Source organism: Lynx rufus, unplaced genomic scaffold (genome assembly GCF_022079265.1).
Source record: "Lynx rufus isolate CCGP_SWC_20201006 ecotype Redwood Valley unplaced genomic scaffold, mLynRuf1.p SCAF_14, whole genome shotgun sequence".
In the NCBI taxonomy this organism is placed as follows: Eukaryota; Metazoa; Chordata; class Mammalia; order Carnivora; family Felidae; genus Lynx; species Lynx rufus.
In genome coordinates, this window is record NW_025814828.1 from 9,279,196 (window position 1) to 9,298,396 (window position 19,201).

A 19,201-nucleotide genomic window follows, 5' to 3' on the forward strand; every position below is an offset into this window, starting at 1 on the left:
AGAGTTGGAGCTGGGCACCTTCATGGAAATTCAGAAGGAGATTTAGGATTGCAGATTGAGGCCTTTTGGAATTTGATGAGCCGGTAGCAATCTTTTTGTCCACTGGCTTTGTTATTTGCTTTTAACAGTGGCGCCCTTTCTTCCACAGAAACCTGCCCCCCAATCCCAGTGCGTAAAGCCGCGGAGAGTCCCTGCCTCGGAAGGGTTGCACGGGGTGTGGTTTGAAAACTGAGATTCCCAATCATTTTTGATACAATTTGCACGATTTAGTTGGGGTGAGTTGAATGTTGCACGCTCCTTCCTTGTTGCGCCCCTCTAAGATGACAGAGTTTTAACTCCTTCTAAGTAACTTTAAGACATTCTTGGTGCTCAGTCAGACACAAAGAAGAGTAGAAGAAGGTAACAGAAGGCTAGTAGAGTTCATCAGAAGAGATATCTGTGTCACAGGACGGCAAAAGAATGGCATGGCCAAATAACACAATCTTCTTCGCCTGAACATATCAGCCCCACTCCTAGGAATTACCAAGTAGAAGTGCATATGTAGTGTCACCGAAAGACATATACAAGTATATTAAAGAGCAATACTGTTTCTACAGCTCCAATCGCTCCCTTTATTCTATGGCGCATGCTCATTGCAAAGCCCACAAAAGGGGAAGAGGAAGAAGAAGAGCCAGGAAGAGAAGCGTCTAAAGGTTTGGGACTCCATTCTGAGCGGGATGGTGTGTACCTATTGCCAGTAGGTTGTAAACCTGTTAACCGGACAGCACTTTTATTTAGTGATTCTGAAAATGAATCGTCTCCCTTCCTTCTCACAAATGGAAAACTACCCAAACGTTCCTCAGTTGGTAAAAGGGATTTAAAAATGGTGGCACATTCACACATCCACACATGGCCGTTCGGATGAATCTCCAACCCAGTGTCGAGTGAACGAAGAAAGAAAAGTAAATGGCTTATGTTATGGGAGTATATTGATGCACTGTTGCCAAGGGGATCCAACTCTTCCATGGTGTTAGAAGTCAGGATAATGATTATTCCTGAGGGGTAGGTTTGACATAGCCCGGGCTCTCTCGATCTTGACGCTACTGACATTTCCTGCTGAAAATTCTTCGCCACAGCGGGCTGTGCCGTGCACTGTGATATTTGGCATCGTCCCAGCCCTCTACCTACGAGATGCCAGTAGCTCCCAATTGTGATAACCATAAATGTCTCCAGTCATTGCCAGACGCCCTCTGCGGGGCAAAATCGTTCCCCATTGAGAATCACTGATGTATCAGTAAATACTTATCAAAGGAACGTATGAGGTGAGAGCTCTTCAGTATCATATGTGTATACAAAATAATTGAAATTTTTTCTCAAGAGCTCCCTCTGCCCTTTATAAAGCTTAAATGTAAGTACCAGTTTCATCCATTAGTTAAAGGTAAGTAGTTCAAAGGCCAAAGACAACATTCATTCAGCAGAAAATGAATTAAATAGACGGAAAATTTAGGTCAGCCTGATAACAGTTTCCAAATCGAGAGTGCCTAACCTCAAATTTTAGTGCAGCAGTTTAAAAAAATAACAAAATAAAGTGCTTGAAATGGGACACTCTCATTAAAATGTTAATTTTGATAATCACTGCATCGTTTATGTGAAGTTTAACCTAATGACCCAATATTCTTCACAAAGAAAAGCCCAGCGGAAGCCTTAAATACATTCATTAAAATGTGAATTCGATTTTGCAAAGAATTCTGGTTTCTCCCTAGGTTTATATTTAAGTCATTGGTTGTATGAACTCATTTAATTCTATGCCTCAAATTACAATGTGCTTTAATCCTTGCTCTGCCAAGTTCAAACACATACCCGAGGATACACCGCCAGTTGTGCCCTCAAAATTCTTCTTTATAGTGAAGCACTTTTAGTCCAAGACTCTGGTAGGGTCTTTTCTTCTCTCCTAAATTTGTTCTTTTTCCTCCACCCTAGTCTCCAAAATCCGCAATTGAGCTCAGTTTGTATGACAGACATTTTATTTTTTAAAAAATATTTTGATGTTTATTTATCTATTTTGAGAGAGAGAGAGAGAGAGAGAGAGAGAGAACACAAGCAGGGAAGAGGCAGAGAGAGAGAGGGAGAAAGAATCCCAAGCAGGCTCCGTGCTGTCAGCACAGAGCCAGGAGCGTGGCTCCAACTCACGAACCATGAAATCGTGACCTGAGCTGAAAGCAAGTCAGACACTTAACTGACTGAGCCATCCAGGCACACCCCCTGACATTTTAGTTTTTAATTTTTTTTAATGTTCATTTGTTTTTGAGAGAGAGAGTGCGTGAGAGCAGGGGAGGGGTACAGAGAGAGGGGACAGAGGATCCAAAGAGGCTCTGTGCTGTCAGTGCAAAGCCCGATGTGGGGCTCAAACCCACAAACTGTGAGATCAAGACAATTTATTTTTAAATGTGACTCTGCACCACAGCATTCTGGAGAGCCATTAGATTGGACACTTTGATAAGGGAGACATGTTCAATTTCAAAATCATCTGAGCCCTTTGACTGACTATTATTTAAAAAAACATATTTTTGGGGGGCACCTGGGTGGCTCAGTCCATTAAGCATCCAACTCTTGATTTTAGCACAGGTCACAATCTCCCGGTTCGTGGGTTTGAGCCCTGCATCGGGCACTGCGCTGACAGCGCGGAACCTGCTTGGGATTCTTGCTCTCCTCTCTCTGCCCCTCCCCGCCTTCTCAAAATAAATAAATAATCATTTAAAGGAAAACACATGGTTTTCGAAATCTTTGTGGACAGATGGTATTGCTGCCCAACAAATGAAATGGCTTCAGATAGTTCTCACTGATATCACTCGTGTGGCTTCTGTCAAGAACCAATGAGAGCTATTGCCATATATGGGCTCGTTTGACTCGGACATCCAAGGTGGCTTCTTCATTCACACATTGTTGCCTGGACTCAGGCAGCTCACAGAGTTGCAGCAGGCCAGGCAGGTCCCCTGTCTCCACATGGCCAGCTTCCTCACATCATGGTGGTTCCAGGGTCGTTGGCCTTCTTCCCTGGTAGCTGGCTTCTCTGAGTGAGCCTTCTAGGATACCCAGGGAATGGGTCTCTGTAAGGCTTCTAAGCTTCTTCTAAACAAGGCCTAGGAGGCCTGCAGTGTCACTTCCACACTATTCTATTTCTCAAAAGTAAGTCACAGAAGTAGCCACGATTCAAGGGAAGGAGACTACACAAGGTGCAGACGCCAAAAGGCGTGGTTCATTGAGGGCCATGTCTGGGGCCTCTGTCGCACAGATTGGAGAAGATGAACAGTTCAATCACCCAGTGTTTCAGGGTGAAGTCTTTACCGTATTGCACAAGAAGGGTCTTGTCTCAAATTCTCCTCATTTGTCCCCTTGGCTACCAAGCTGGTGGTATTTTTCACTCAGCTGTAGAACCCCTCTCTCAAGGGTAAAATGGTACCGGGAGAGAGATATTGTAGCATCCGTAGAAGCCCAGCCAGTGCTACTGGACAAGTGGATTCTCTGGTCTATCTCTTCTGTCTTTTTGGCCCTGATGACTAGAGTGGCTTCATTATGCACATTTTCTTTGTCAGCATCCCCTGAACAAAACTGAGAAATAACAAATAGTCTCATTCTTCTTTGCATTTATCAAAGTAAAGGCTCCATTCAGCAACAACCTGTAGACTGTTAATGTTTCCCAAAGTCCACGACGGATCACCCTTAGCCTTACTGTGTTGATCTGGTTTGAGTGCTTAGTCATTTGCTAGCTGCTTCCGTTCTCTCCAGCTAATGGCTTCAGCACATGTTAGGAATGGATACAGTGCATAATCAGAGTCTCTGTTTAGGGCGTCGGAAAGGTCAACTAGATGAAGCATTAAACCTCCATTCCAAGTAGTCCTGTGACAACTTCTCTAAAAGTGAAGGGCAGCGTTATTTCCTTCAGCTTTGTCAGCGAGTGACCAGGCAGACTATGTTATGGCTGCTTATCAGATCATAACAATCTTAATGTTCTTTCCACATCTCCTGGTTCAGATAAGAAGAAAAAATAGAAAGGAAGCCACAGCGATACCGATACCCTAGGATTGCAGAAGGGCTCTTCTGAGCACAGAGTCACTGCAGAAATGCTGTTCGTTTCATTATTTCTTATTTCCATCATCAGTTGCTGTCCAGCAGCAGAGTGTGAGGGCTGAGGCGCACACACTAGCTTGCAGAAAAGAATATTTTGCTGATCTCTTTGAAGAACTCTGAAGTGCGAAAAGAAGAAAGAATATGATGTGTGCATGTGTTTACCTTAGTAGGGAGAGTTCAAATGCCCCTTCTCTGTGCCTTACCACCTCTCTTGCCAAATAAAAATACCGCCCATCAATCTTTTGAATTATGTTAGAATGTCATTTTACAGTTTAAACAATCCTTTCATATATAGCCCTAAATTTCCTCTTTATTTTGCCTTTCAGAAGCCTAACCTTTCAGCCTCTGTGGATTGAGTCTTTACTTCACTTTGAACTTTAAAACCTTATAGTTAACTTATTTGGGCTTTTTTTTTTCTTTTTTTAAAGCAAGACTCTTGAATTTTGACATACAGTATTTTCCTATATAATAGTTATTTTGGTTTGTTTTGGTTTGGTTTTCCCAATCTCTGAGGAAATCTCAATGCTCTTCACATATGTACATATGTACCGATCTCTGAGTTGTTCAAGGGACCTATTTAGTTGGTGTAGAAGGAAATATAAAATAGCGCGTGCCGATATGATTATATATTGCGATATTAAGTTCATGTAAATAGGAAGTGAGAGAGGCAGCGCTAAGAAAAAAGAAAGTAGGCTGATGGTTGCCAGGCCTGGAGAGAGGGAGAAATCGAGAGTAACTGACTGCTAACAATGGGATGTGTTGCCAAAGCACGATGTGCAAACACTGATGCTGGATGTCCCGAGCGTGTTTCAAGCAACTCCATCACAAAGGGGTACGAAGAGACTTTTGTGGCAGAATTGAAGGCAAATTTGATAGCAGCAGTTATATTTTCTTCTGCAGGTCAACACTGTGATGCAGAGATTAAGGTGGTGTTTTGAACAAACTCAAAGATTTCAAAACTCTTGGTACTACAGTCTTGAAAGTGTTCTTCAAAAGTGGAAAATTCACTTCTGATTTATTATGAAATAACACTTCTCTAAGCATGCCCCGAACTCTATTTTTTAATGTCCCTGGCTGTTTTAGGCCTTCATAAAAAGAAGTTATCTGCTTACTTGAATGGAGTACCTCCCATTCTCATTTCTTTTTTTTTTTTTAATTTTTTTAAATGTTTATTTATTCTGAGAGAGGCAGAGTGCCAGCAGAGGAGGGGCAGAGAGAGAGGAGACACAGAATCCGAAGCCGACTCTAGACACGGAGCCCAATGTGGGGCTCAAACTTACAAGCCGTGAGCTCATGAACTCATGAGCCATGAAACCATGGCCTGAGCCGAAGTCAGACACGCAACTGACTGAGCCACCCCGGTGCCTGTTCCATTCTCAGTTCTAATCTCTCTGTTGAAGTGATTTTTTAAATGGCTTAGATCTATTTCCCACTCACCACCCCCGTCCCTCTCCCCTGTCCAGGATCTAAGGGTTAGGAATTCTCAGAGATCCAAAACATCATGAAGTTCATTCTTCTTGTCTGGCAGGTCATAATGAAATAATTAAAGATAAGAGAAGCAGAAGAAAAGCACATCTCCAGTTTGGATGATTAATAACATACTGGAATGTGGGATGCCTGGGTGGCTCAGTCAGTTGAGTGACCGACTTTGGCTCGGGTCACAATCTCATTCATGAGTTCAAGTCCCACATTGGGCTCTGTGCTGACAACTCAGAGCCTGGAGCCTGCTTTGGATTCTGTGTCTCCCTCTCTCTCTGCTCCTCCCTGCTCATGCTTGCTCTCTCTCTCTCTCTCTCTCTCTCTCAAAAATAAATAAACATTAAAAAAATTATAAAAAAAAATAAAATAACATACTGGAATGTTTTATTTCAATTCAGATAACTTCATTTACCCATTCATTGGTAAAATGAAAATCAATCTAGGTTATGTTTCAAGCACTTTGCAGAGAATTACTATAGGCACAAAAACTTGAAATGCCCTCAATATAACGTACATATTTTGAAACATGTTTCCCATTTTTATTTATTTTTTTATATTTATTTCTTTTGGGGAAAGCTCCAGTGGGGGAGGGGCAGAGAGAGGGGGACACAGGATCCTAAGTGCCGAGATCATGGTTGGAGGCAAGGTCCAGCCACTCAACTGACTGAGCCACCGAGGTGCCCCTCTCATTTTCAAATTAACATACTGAAAAATGCTTTTCCCTGATGTCACTGACCAAAAGAAAAAAAAAAGTCTCATGTGAGCTGACTTCATGGGTGGAGACCACTTTCAAGGTACTTACAGTTTACTTGGCTATGAATCCTTCTGTTAGTGTGTCAAACAGAATCTAACGTGGCCCCCAACAATCCTCGCTTCTGGCTATTCATACCTTTGTGTATTCCCCTCTCTTTTCATCTGGGTGGGGCTTTTGATGTGCTTCTCACCAACAGAATGTGGCAAAGGTGATGGGGATGTCATTTCTGTGATTATGTTACAGAAGACTGTAACTTCCAATCTTCCCAAGGAGAGTTTGCTGGTTATGATGAAGCAAGTTGCCATGTTGGGGACACCCATGTGGCAAGACACTAAGAGTGACCTCTGTCCAGCCACAAGCAAGGAACGGAGGTCCTTGGTACAACAGCTCAAAAAGGAATTTAATCCTGCCAAAAACCACAGATGTGTGCTTGCAAGTGGATCCTTCCCAGTCGAGATTTCAGATGAGACCTCAGCCCTGGACAACACTTTGATGGCAGTCTCATGAGAGAAATTGTAAAAGATAACCAAGTGAAGCCATGCTCGTATTTCTGCCTCCTAAAAACTGTGAGATAATAAATGTGTGTCGTTTTAAGCCACTAAGTTTGTGGTAATCTGTTATGTAGCACTAGGTCAGTAATAAAGCTAGCGTCTGTGGTAGCACAGAATAATGTTCCCACCCGCAAAGATGTCCACATCCTAATCCCCAGAGCCTGTGACTCTATATGTGATTCAGTTAAGAATGGGGTGATTATCCTGGACTGTCTGGGTGGACCCAATGTAATCAGAAGGGTCTTTATAATGGAAAGAGGAAGGCAGGAAAGATCCAGGGAGAAATGTGAAGATGCTACACTGCTGGTTTTGAAGGGGCCACGAACCGAGGAATACAGGAAGGCTCTAGAAGCTGGAAAAGGTTCCAGAATGAGTGCAGCCCTGCTGACACCCTGATTTTAGCCTAGAGAGACCCTATTTCAGACTTTTGACTTCCTTTCTTTGTAATGTAATAAATTTGTGTTGTTTTAAGCCACTAAGTTGGTGGCAATTTATTACAGCAGCAATGGGAAGCTAATACAGTGTCTGTGCTGATTTTCTTAGCGTCTGAGCCACATACCAGGTGTCCTTCTCCAGGCACTTACCCACTCCTAGCAGACTGCACTGGAGCTGGGACTATCTGCTTCCCTTTCCAGAAGGGAACAAATAAATACAGTGCCACTGGGCTTTGCTCTAGAGGAAATTAGCATTTTTCCCACAGCCTTGTGTGCCCATCTATCCTCACTCTTGTGTTTACCTTTATTGTTTCTTCTGAGAGCCCTGAGCACTCACTGTCTTAGTCAAGGATTGTTTGGACTCCAAGAATATGATCTGTTCAAGTTAGTTTAAGGAACGAGAAATTAGAGATGAGTGTAGCAAGCAGCCCTCAGAGGGTAGAATCCTATCGCACTTGTGTTCTTCTTCCCTGCTGCCCATCCATGACAGCTCTTCAGGGCCAGCGCTTCCTTGGCCTTCAATAAACTCCCAGGCAGGCCCCATATGTGGATTTAGCAGGTTTAGAAAAACTCTCCAGTCACTCGTATACTTGGAATCACGACAACTTGTAATCTGTGATTTCAACGTGTAATTGTCATGTCATAGTCCAAACTCCCAAATCCACGAGATGCCTTCCTTACCCCTTATTCCCCACCTGGGAAGCCTACGGTGGGTTAAGGGACATCCCCCAACCTTCTTCTCTAGCTTTGGCTCCTTCCACATTAACATGGAACCAGGACAGTGAGTTAAAAAGCCAGAAAGTTCTCCCTTGATTGGCACCCGTGTAACCTGGCATTGGTTTCCTCTATCCATGGAGTTTAATGAAAGTTGACTCTTTCTCCTCAGCTTCTGTATGTTTCTACTAAGGCTCTCTCACCTGTAGAGAGGCTCAGTTGGGCAAGACGCCTTTGTTAAATGACTCCAGGGTACCATTTCTACTGCATCTCCCACCTATTGGTGCCAGGAATTGCACACTTTGGGCCTGCCTCAGTGGAAAGGGAGTAATTTCCCAAATGTAGCGTCTGTTCTTTGGGCGTGTGTTGCTTCCGCCAGCCTTCCCCAGTCACCTTTTTTTGTTGTTGTTGTTTTTAATTGAGTGATGAGTCAGGCTCCAAGGTGCATAAGGGGTTAAGGGTCCCAAACTCTGGTTTTCAGTGCCTCCTTTGAAAGTCCTGTAGCACCTTGCTCTAACATGCAAGGGTGATTGGCGTCTGCTGGCATGAGGCCTCGGCTGAATCTGCCTCAGTCGTCCTAGCATCCTATAACGTATGAACACATATGGCTTCCGGTTTTTCCCCCCCTCCTGGGATTGAGTTAGGAATCCTAAGGGACCCGCAGCACTATGGAGTTCATTCTTCACATCTGGCAGGTGATAATTAAGTACTTGTAGATGAGAGAAAACAGAGATAAAAGCCTATTCGCACAACTGATGATAGCTATATTGAGATTTTTTTTTCCCATCTTATTTGATTTCTAACAGAATGGTGAGTCTTATTCAGCCGTGCCTGGGACTCAGCTCCCAACCCTCTGTGCTGCTTCTGATTCTGCGGAGAAGGAAATCTGATTGGCTCATTCCAACCCCCGCGTCCGATCAGCTGTGCCCAGAGCATGAAACCCCGGGACCCAGTGCCTGCTACTGAGGGCCCTGGGAGCAGAATGGGGCAGAAAAGGCCCACTGCCGTGGCACATGCACAAACGCCAGAGGTCCCTTTGTTCCTGTTTGTGTTGCTTTCTGCCTGTGTGCTCCTCGTATGCAGAGGCCTGGGTGGAATCAGTGTGGGCTGTGCCACTGTGTTACATCCACTGAGTGAGTGGTAGTTGTTTGCAGTGGAACAGCCCCAAAGAGTGGGGAGGCTGGCTGTCCCTTGTCCTGGTGAGCAAATTAGGGATTACGTCAGAGGTTTCTGGGAGCCGCCTCTCCTTAAGCAGTTTGTAAGTTTGCTGACCTGTGTCTACCCCAAATTTCTTCATCCGCTTTCAGATTGTGAGTTTTTTAATTAAGCCATACGTGCAGAGAGTCAAATTAATCAAACTCATCACTTCATGGTATAAAGGATCGTCATCGTAGACCCACGCCATGCCCCTCTCCTCTGATTTTACTTGTTTAGATTCACACCCACTCCTATCCCCCCCGCGAGAAAAACTATTCCAACATGTTGAGTGCGCACCCCGTCCTTTCTTATTGCATTCTTCCAGATGTGTGCTGCTGTTTTGTGCACACGTGTTTTGAGCTTTTGTGAATGGTATTACGTTATCTATCTCATCTGGTTTCTTACACTACGTCTGAAGCCCCATCCTAGTAGTTACCAGGCACATCTAAGCTTCTGCCTCCTCTTGCTGGATCATTCTGTGGTACGCACCTCCACGCAGTCCCTAAAGGCTAACGGCAGACTTTCTCTGTGATATAAGCCAGAATGGAATGGCTGAGTCATGGTGCATGTGATACTGAAGTTTGCCTGATGATGCCAGACTGCTCCCCTCAACCACCACATGTGTCCTTTCACCCAGCAGCAAAATGCATGATCGTTCATCTTAGCCACTCAATTCTGGCATCGTTATACTGTTGCTCTAGGCCTCTAATGAAAATGCTGGCTGCCTACTTGAGCTGCTGGAGCTTTCTGCCAACCCTTGGCAACTGGGAACTCATGGGAGCATGTGGGCCACAGTCAACCGTGTGCCGTCCCCACCCTGCCACCATGACCATCATCCTAATCTCTGATACTTTGAGTTTCTTGAGTTGTGTTCCTCCTTTCTCTGCTCCATTGATTCCTCTCCTCCCCCACCGTATTCCCTACCTCACTCCCTACACTGCCCGCCCCACCACCCCTCCCACCCCGCCGCCGTGGTCCAGTTAGTAGAACCTGGTCCAACCCAGCCTGATGTGGGCACATTCAGCCACCATGCAGTTATTGCCAGAAATACGATTTGCAGTGGCTTCTTCTGGGGAACAACCTTGCAACAGATCCCCTTTACTTTACCCATTCGGACAGTAAATCACAAAAGCAGGTAATTAATGAAAACCTAACGTAGGAAAAGTCAGCGTCTCCTCAGCAAAGTGGCAACTGACCTTTCTCCTCCTCAGATAAAAAAGGGAAGGAAGGAAGGAAAACTATTCCCTGAGGGGTTGAGTTCTTTGCTGGGATTGAGTTATTGTTCAACGTGTTCCCCCTCATGAACAAGATCTCCCAAAAAGTGCCCATCTGAATACGTGTCGGCCCAATGTCCTGGGCGTTGTTACCATGGACTTTGTGAGCCACACAGTATGGGGATGTGATGTTTGCTGGGGTGCTGTTTGCACACAAGCAACCTACACTGACCGTTTTCTTTCATGACGCTGGCCCTGAGAAGATACCGCTGTTAGGAATTTTTAAAAATGGATTCCTTTTCTAGAAAATTAAAATGAAATGGCGAGACTCAATTTTGAGAGCCGGGGAAAGTGCAGAGACTGATTGAGATGAGGCTCCTAAAACAGCCCTTCCCTCGGCGAGTGTTATTTGAAGGTCCTGCTGCTCAGCATAAACCACACGGGAAGCTTTCCATCAGGCTGTTTGTTACACTGGCTGAGCACTTGACTTTGGTTTTCTCCACGGTCTGAAAGCCCACTTTTGAGCTTTTTGATTTACGCTGCCTGGGAGCCCAAGAAACGTTCGCCAATATCTCACACGTTTCATTTCAAAAGAACGCTGTCACTGTTAAGAGTCCGGCCTCTGTGCATTTCATAAATATGTTTGTTTCTTTTCTCTTTCAGAAGCTGCAAAGAATCAATCCTCCTCACTGTCATTCAGCCTTACCCTGTAAGTGTCCTGTGAGTAAAAGTGCCACTGTATGACCCCAGGATTCCATCTCCTCGTCCCAGTCCCAGTGAAACCATGACGTTGAGTAACAGCAGAGAAAAACCGCATGCGTTTACAGTTCGAGTTCAGAAGTCTTCAGTGCTTGTATTTTGTACACCGTGATAGCAAACCCACTCATTGGAGAGAAAGGAAAGGAACACACTTTCTTGTGTGTTACCAGCTTAAGAATCCCAAATGTAATGGGAATATTTAATTGTAGGACATTCTAGCATCATCCTTTTTCATATCCTCTTCTAAATAATTTGGTACATATTTCAGGGAGACTCCCCTTTAAGGGTGGTTGTCAGAGGAAATACGGCTGTCAGAATGTGATTTCAGCAGCCTTGGTCAGGAAGGTGGGGAGCAATTAAAGTCTTACTGCCTTCATTTGCCATGATTTTTTTTTTTATAACAACGTTATCGTGGTATGATTTGTGTATCCTGAAATCCACCCATTTTAAGTGTACAATTCAATGATCTTTAGCAAATTTACTGAGGTATGCAGCCATCACCACAAGGCAGTTTGAGAACAATTCCTTCAGCCAATGAGATCTCTCGTTCCCATTTACAGTGACTGCTTCCTCCCCACCCTTAGTCCCAGGCAACGACTAACTGACTTTCTATTTCTATAGATTTGCTGTTGCTTGTGAATCCCATACATTGGCAGTTGAGCTAAAAAATACCCTAGCAAATTCCTGCAGATTTTCCCCCAAACGTTGACCATCGCTACCTTGTGTGGCCTTTGCGAGGATTGGCAAAGATTCCCACCTGTTTACGCTTGTGTTTTCTTCCCCATGCAGTTGGGGGCTCTGCTCTTTGCCACACTCCATCTCCTGACCAACCTCTTCATCTCCCATGTTCCAGCATTTTCCTCCTAAACACCACGGCCTAAGCATTGTCGGCGCGAAAAAAATATGTATTCAAGATTCTGATAAGATGACGAATAGAATTAGCCAAGTAAACAATTAGCCAAGTAAACAAACTGTGCCATCCAGGTCATAAGTACTTGTAATAAAAGCTTAGTTTACCAGTGACCGTTACTTTTAGTCCCTTCTCTTTGATTCCTTCCAAACCGCTAGTCTCTTTTTACATTGTTTACCAAGTTAACCAAACTGTCATTCACACCCTCTTCAAATCTGTCCACGCTCTCTCATTTCTTCAGTGGACAAATACGTTAGGTGAAGCCAATGGGAATGTCTACAATAACCAAGTGGCTGACCAACCGTAACTTCCTGGTGGAGCTTCAAGTTTATATGGTCTTTCCTGAATTCTCTCTTCCCACTTTATAACCTATTACACAGCAAGATCAGAACCGTTTTATGGCAAACCAGGTTATTTTGGCAATGTGACGTAATGTTTCATGCCGTGCCATAAACCTGGAGAAAGAGCAAGGGTTTTGCCACTTAAGTGTGGGGTTGTGCCTTGTGGCTTTGTTTGCTGTTTTTGCCAGTTGAGGGTGCATGAATACTCACAGGTTATTCATATGAACACTCACTGTTATCAGTGGGTCATGGAACTTGCTGTAATAGATGATCTGGAACTTTCCACGAGTTCAGGTGGCTGTTGATACTGTGCCATACGGAAGGTGAACATTTAGCCGCAACATTTAGGAGCAAGTGTTGCCTGCTTTGCTGGCCAATAGCTGCACCCCTGCTTTCGGCAGCACTCTCCCCCTGCCCGGCCGCTGTGAGGGAATCCTCATCTTTGACTTGCCTTGACCAGCCCTCCTTCCTGAAATGCCCACCGCATCCTCCAGCCCAACACGTCCTTGGCCTAGCCAGACCCTTCTCACCTTCCAAGCCTCCGCACAAACTCTCGATGCTACCTCAGCGTTCTTTACCGTCACCACTGCCGACACTGGGGCTGGAGATCTCTGCGTTCTGTGCTGCCATTCTGGGCACTGTACGATACTTAGCGGTATCTCTGGCCTCTACCCACTAGATGCCCGTAGCACCCTCTCCCCAAGTTGTGACAACCAAAAATGTCTCCAGACATTGCCAAGTGTCCCTTGGTGGGGGGGGGGGGGTGGATTGCCGCCACTTGGGAACCACTGCCCCACCTAGAGTCTTCCCTTACTGATCTGGCCCAAAGTGGCTTTCTCCTCTGAAATGTGGGAACAGAAATGAAGGAGTAGAACCCCCAAGTCATTTCAATAGATCGATTGGACTCAGAGAGAAAAGAAGGTGGGAGAAGAGCCTACACGTTGTTACTTACATTTTTGTGTTTGGATTTCCCTACCAGCGCATTGCTTTTTAAAATACAGAAACATATGGGATCCGTGTATTTGCTGAACATTCTCTCAGCAGCCAGGATTGACCTATTGAAACAGATGAGCCACCAGACCGAAAGAAAGTGTATAAAGTCTACTTTATTGCGGAGAGTGAAAATTAGCATTTTAATTTGTTTTGTCACTTGCTGGCCAACCTTTGTTATGTTGCATTTCCCCGGCATAACAAGGTCCAGTAAAGACAGAGAGTTGATGTTTACCCCTTCTCGCCTCCCTGCACTTGGTCCCAGGGCACCCAAAGCGAGCCCGGCCATGGAAATCAGTCTTTCCCGAGGCCCAGCTCCAGCGGGCCCGGGAGAAGAGTCTCACAATTCCTGAAGTTTTTGGAGAAGTCATTCCTAACAGGCTGCTGCCTCGTTTTTAAAGTGTTGTAGACGGTTCTCTCCTTCCTCCCGTTTTGACGTGATGGAAGTACAGAAGGAGACGCAGACGCAAGAAAATAAGTATGAACACATCTTTTCCCCGGAGGCAGCCAGTGTCAGCCACTGGCCTATTTCCTTCCGGTCGTTGGATCTGTACCCTGTCAGTAGTGGAGATCTTTTACATACAGCTTTATTCTGCTTCTTTCCCTTAGCGGATCAGAAGCATGTTTCCATATCATCCAGAATTCCTTCTAAGCACCGTATACATGGCTGTAAAACATTATACTAAACCAAGATTTACTTAACCGACACCCTATTACCAAACGCTTCATACTGACTTCGATCGTTTTCTCTTCTGCTTGTGCACACAGCACCTTCGTGGATAAATCTTCATCTGTATTTAGTAGTATTTCCCCATTCTATGACGATGGCATTTTAGGAAAGGAATTTCCAGATTTCTTGGGGATTTTATTTGTTTTCTTCTGACCTACCATCTCCTTTCCTTGCGCTGTTTCCATTTATTAGAGAGCTTTCTTGGCCAGATCCTTCCTGCTTTCCTTTGACCCTGCCTTCCACAGTTCCCAAGTCTAGAACTTCCAGAACTCCCTAGTTCTGACGCGGCCTGAGACAGAGATTATTGGAAGAGTCTCGATTACCTCCACTCACACAGTCCCAGCTCAGTGGGACTTGAGAGAAGTCGGTCTCGGTGCTGTTGCCCTGGAGCTACCACGATTCCCATGAACTTGGGTTGTTTCTAGGCCAAAGAGGAGACAGACCTGTTTGCCTGCTTCTCACTTCCTGCCCTGCTTCCACTCCGTCCCACGCACCCGAGGGAGGCCCAGTGTATCAGATGGCATCGGCACCCAGACCACATCTTCTTGGCATGTGTCACGTGGAGCACGCCAGCCCAATTGCCAGCTGAGAGACCGGTGATTGTCTGTGGGGTTTTTTTCTGGCCACAGGCAGATGCCCGTGCAGAAGGCCAGAGGTGCTGAGGAGTCCTCATTCCCAAAAGAACAGCCACTCCATCCCTGACTGACAGGAGCTGGTGAACACATGCCCTAGCTCTCTGTCTCCTCCTCGGACATGATAACTCTGATGCCTGTGGTCTGCCTCGTTCCTGGAGTTTCCCAACAGGGTTAAGCCCCAGTTGCTTACGGTGGTGACGGACTTACAGAATGCTTCATTGGCTTCCTCTTCTGCCCCGTCTCCCTTTCTCCTGCTCGCCTATGCATGCTTCCTTGAAGCACCTCCCATAACTGTTCCCTGCCCATGATTCCTTGTCTCAGGTTCTGCTTTGGGGGAACTCCAAGCTAAGTTACCCCGTGATGACTGTGGCTAGTTAGACCCCACCAAACATTTACTCAGTGTCTACTATGCCAATAGTACTGTAGACATAGAGGGACTGCAAATTCAAGACCTTACGCTTCAGTTTCAGAAATGTCTCTTATTTATGTGATTTTTTTTCAAACAATGTTCTAGTGACTTCTAAGAGCAACTAAAAGCATCAGGAGCACACCATACGTCTACTCTGGCCACCTTAGCAACAGCAAATTTGGAGAGAGGTGCAGAGGCTGATTAGAGCCCTTCTGATCTCAAAATTAATTAACAGCAAAAGAATCTGATTATTCTAGATGGTAATTACTTGTCATTTCCACCACAGGATATGAAGTGCTTGTGATCAGCACCCACAGGTCCACAGGTTGCTAAGAATTAATTCCTTGGGTTTCTGAGTGGTGTACATTGTATGTTTTTTTGAGCCGCAAAAAGAGATCTGAGTAAAAACCACAGTCCTGCCTGGTTTACATACCCCGTGTGCCAGAAATAACTCCAGCCAGTGGAATAGGCCATTATCTTGTTGACTCTAATTCAGTCACCTTCAGACATGAAGAGCTTATGTTGTTATGGTCAAAAAGTAATTTTTCAAATGGATGTTGATTGCATGGAATAGTCACAAGTCCACAACAAGAAAAATGCACTTGTATGAATTCTTGGACTTTTATCCCCAAGTCTGTTGACTTGCAAATACACACCGAATAGTATTTACTTGACTAACCACCTTGGCTATCTAGTCTCCTTGCTGGTTTTCCAGGTTTGTCATTAGGGCATGGTAAATAAATATGGGAGCAAGGAGGCCATAAGAGATGGGCATGCTATAGCTACAGAGAGAAGAGAGGAGCACCCCCAGCTTGACAAGTTCTGCTCTATGGGGCCACTGACTTTAGGGGCTAATCACCTTACCACTTCCATGAAAACATCAATCCCTTCTAAGATTATATACCAAATGATATGCATAAGACAAACTAAGTTCTGTTAAGTACTTTTTTATTGAGGCAAGGAGTGATGTAGACCATTTTAGAAAAATCTGGCCAAACAGCACATTTACAAGTTCAGACGCACAGAGGGATCCACCTCAGTATCCGCCATGTTGAACACGTGTGCGACCCTTCCTTCCCAACCAGTGCTGGAGCAGCGGCTGCGTCATCGTTGAAGCCCCTCGCCTAATTAGTAGTGTCTGTTCTGGGTAGCTTTCTTACAGCCGCTTCACTTGTGCTAAACCCGTTATGCCAACGTAAATATCTCCTGCTTAAAACCATTAAGGGAGAATAATGTTTTCCCTTCAGCTAAAAAATGGCACATTGACAGCAAATGAACTCACGGCTGTACGATTTGTTAATCGTTACTAAACTTGGCCTGTAATTACAGAGATACTGAGGAGAACACCACTGTCACATCCCTTTAGCTCTGTAGTAGGACTTTTTTTTTAATGTTTATTTATTTTGAAAGAGAGAGAGAGAGCGGGAGAGAGGGGAGAGAGAATCCCAAGCAGGCTCTGTGCTCCGTCTCATGGCCCTGAGATGATGACCTGAGCCAAAGGTGGACGCTGACAGCCCGGAGCCTGCTTAGGATTCTCTCTCTCCCTCTCTCTCTGTGTCCCTCCCCTGCTCGTGCTCACTCTCTCTCTTTCCAAATACATACATAAATATGTTTTTAAAAAGCCAGGCTTCTGTCCTTTCACAGCCATCATTTAAAAAGATCCTTAGAGGGGTGCCTGGGTGGCTCAGTCGGTTGAGCGTTCGACTTTGGCTTAGGTCATGATCTCGCAGTTCGTGGGTTCGAGCCCTGTGTTGGGCTCTGCGCTGGCGTCCAGAGCCTGGAGCCTGCTTTAGATTCTGTGTCTCCCTCTCTCTGTGCCCCTCCCCTGCTTGTGTTCTGTCTCTCTGTCTCTCAAAAATAAATAAACATTAAAAACAATTTTTTAAAGATCTTTGTAGGGGCACCTAGGTGGCTCAGTCAGTTAAGCTTCTGACTCTTGATTTTGGCTCAGGTCATGATCTCACGGTTTGTGAGACCGAGCCCCATCTTGGGCTCTGTGCTGATAGCATGGAGCCTGCTTGGGCTTCTCTCTCTCTCTCTCTCTCTCTCTCTCTCTCTCTCCACCCCTCCCTTGCTCACGCCCTGTCTCTCAACATAAATAAACTTTTTAAAAAAATTTTAAAAAACAAAAAATAGAAAGATCCTTGGAAATATGCTCAGTAAGAACATGGAACGTGCTATTTGCAGTTTGGTCTGCTAAGTCAAACTTACTACTTTATGCGCATGACAGGGTTTTGATTGCATCCGTAATTCGTGTTTTACATTTTTGAGAAGATAAGATAGAAAACAACTGGTACAAGGTCTGCATTATGTTACCAATAATCCTGTCAAATGTTTTCTTGTTTCTAGTCTCCCAAATCAGCATTTATTAGTGCTGCAAAAAAGGCAAGATTAAAGTCCAATCCAGTCAAAGTGCGATTCTCCGAGGAGGTCATCATCAATGGCCAAGTGTCGGTGAGTTGACCGTTGTCTGCTTGTGACTCAGAGAGAGTCGCTGAAACAGGGGCCTTTTACTAGGCAAGGCCAGTCGCTCTTCTGGAATGATCAATTTAGAAGTCTTTGTTGGATTTCACAGGGCTGTTGACATGTTCCCTCTGGTGTATCCACGATACGTAGTAGTCCAGCGTTTTCTTCGAATGATTCCAGTGTTAGAGACCTCGCTACTTTGCAAAGGAGTTTGATTTGAGATCACTGGCATTGCCTCATATTCAGTAAAATACACCTCTTTGTAACTTCCGCCTACTTCTTCCCATTCTGCCAACCAAGCATCCTTCCCTTATATATTTTGAGAAAGGTTTCCCTAAGTTTTTCCTTATTCAAAATTAAATGTCTCTTTCCTTTCAATTAATCAAAATGGAGACAAGTTAAAGTAATGGGGAAGTTTCATATATGCAACCAGAAGTGAGGAAATACTGCCCGGATCTCTGTCAATGGGTCTCAGTAGAAATCATGATTACTCAGGCACATAATTGATCTTCAAAACGAATAGCGCCAACATCAATAAGTTGCTGTATTTTCGATTCTTTTTTGCCCAAGAAAATCTAGCATAGTGTTTTTTGCTTTTCGAAAGCTGTCATCTAAGGCACTAATAGTTTTTGGACTTCTGAAATACCAGCTTTGGCTGTTCGGGTTTTGTTGTTGCTGGTAGTAGTGTTTAGAGTCACAAGGATAAAATCTCATCCATGACATGCTCGTTAGGGGTCACAGACTCTTCCCTGAGGGTGGTCCTGAATCTGGATTTGCAGATGTAGGCTTGCACATCCTGAGCTAGGCACTCCCGGTCCAAGTGTCTTTCCAGAACTTGCTGACCTGTGCCTTCCCCACTTGGGAGTCCAGGAGTCAGCTGGCCAATCTGTGAAACTATGTGATGCCTGCAGGGGGGACCTAGGGCTGTCATTGCGCTGCCCTGTGAGCATTTCAGCTGTGGTCTTGTCCTCCCGGTTGCCACGTCCCAGCCCATCCCCTCGGCCCCCTTTCACCCCACGTTGTCCTGCTCACCACAGGGCATCCCTGTCTTCCTGAAAGCACTTAGCATCCATTGCCATCTCACAAGACTATCCCAGTTTAAGGCCGGAAGGTTCCAGTCGCAGAGGAATTGTGATATCACAGAAGGTCATCTGAAACTTACCCCATCTTTTCTCAAGCTTCCGAGCATGAGATTGGGTCATCAGTGTATGCATCTTTTTTGTTTTAATGTTTATTTACTTTCTGAGAAAGAGAGAGCACGTGTGGGGAGGGGCAGAGAGAGAGGGAGACACAGAATCTGAAGCAGGATCCCGGCTCTGAGCTGTCAGCAAGTGCCCGACGTGGGGCTCGAACTCATGAGATGTGAGATCATGACCTGAGCCGAAGTCGGACGCCCAACCCACTGAGCCATCCAGGCGCCCCAGTGTATGTGTCTTTAGAGAGAGTAGGAGACTAGAAGCTTCTGTGGCTATTTTTGCCCTGGATATACCAGGTCCATTCAAGGTAGCTGG

General features: G+C 45.1%; 1 protein-coding gene across 1 annotated transcript in view; it reads left to right on the plus strand.

Moving 5' to 3' along the window:
- Positions 1-19,201, plus strand: part of FRMPD4 (FERM and PDZ domain containing 4) — a 185,970-nt gene that overhangs the window by 133,622 nt on the left and 33,147 nt on the right. Inside the window, exons 4-5 of the mRNA XM_047076357.1 lie at positions 11,114-11,159; positions 17,574-17,678. Coding sequence (XP_046932313.1) covers positions 11,114-11,159; positions 17,574-17,678 — 151 coding nt within the window. The remainder of the gene's footprint in view (positions 1-11,113; positions 11,160-17,573; positions 17,679-19,201) is intronic.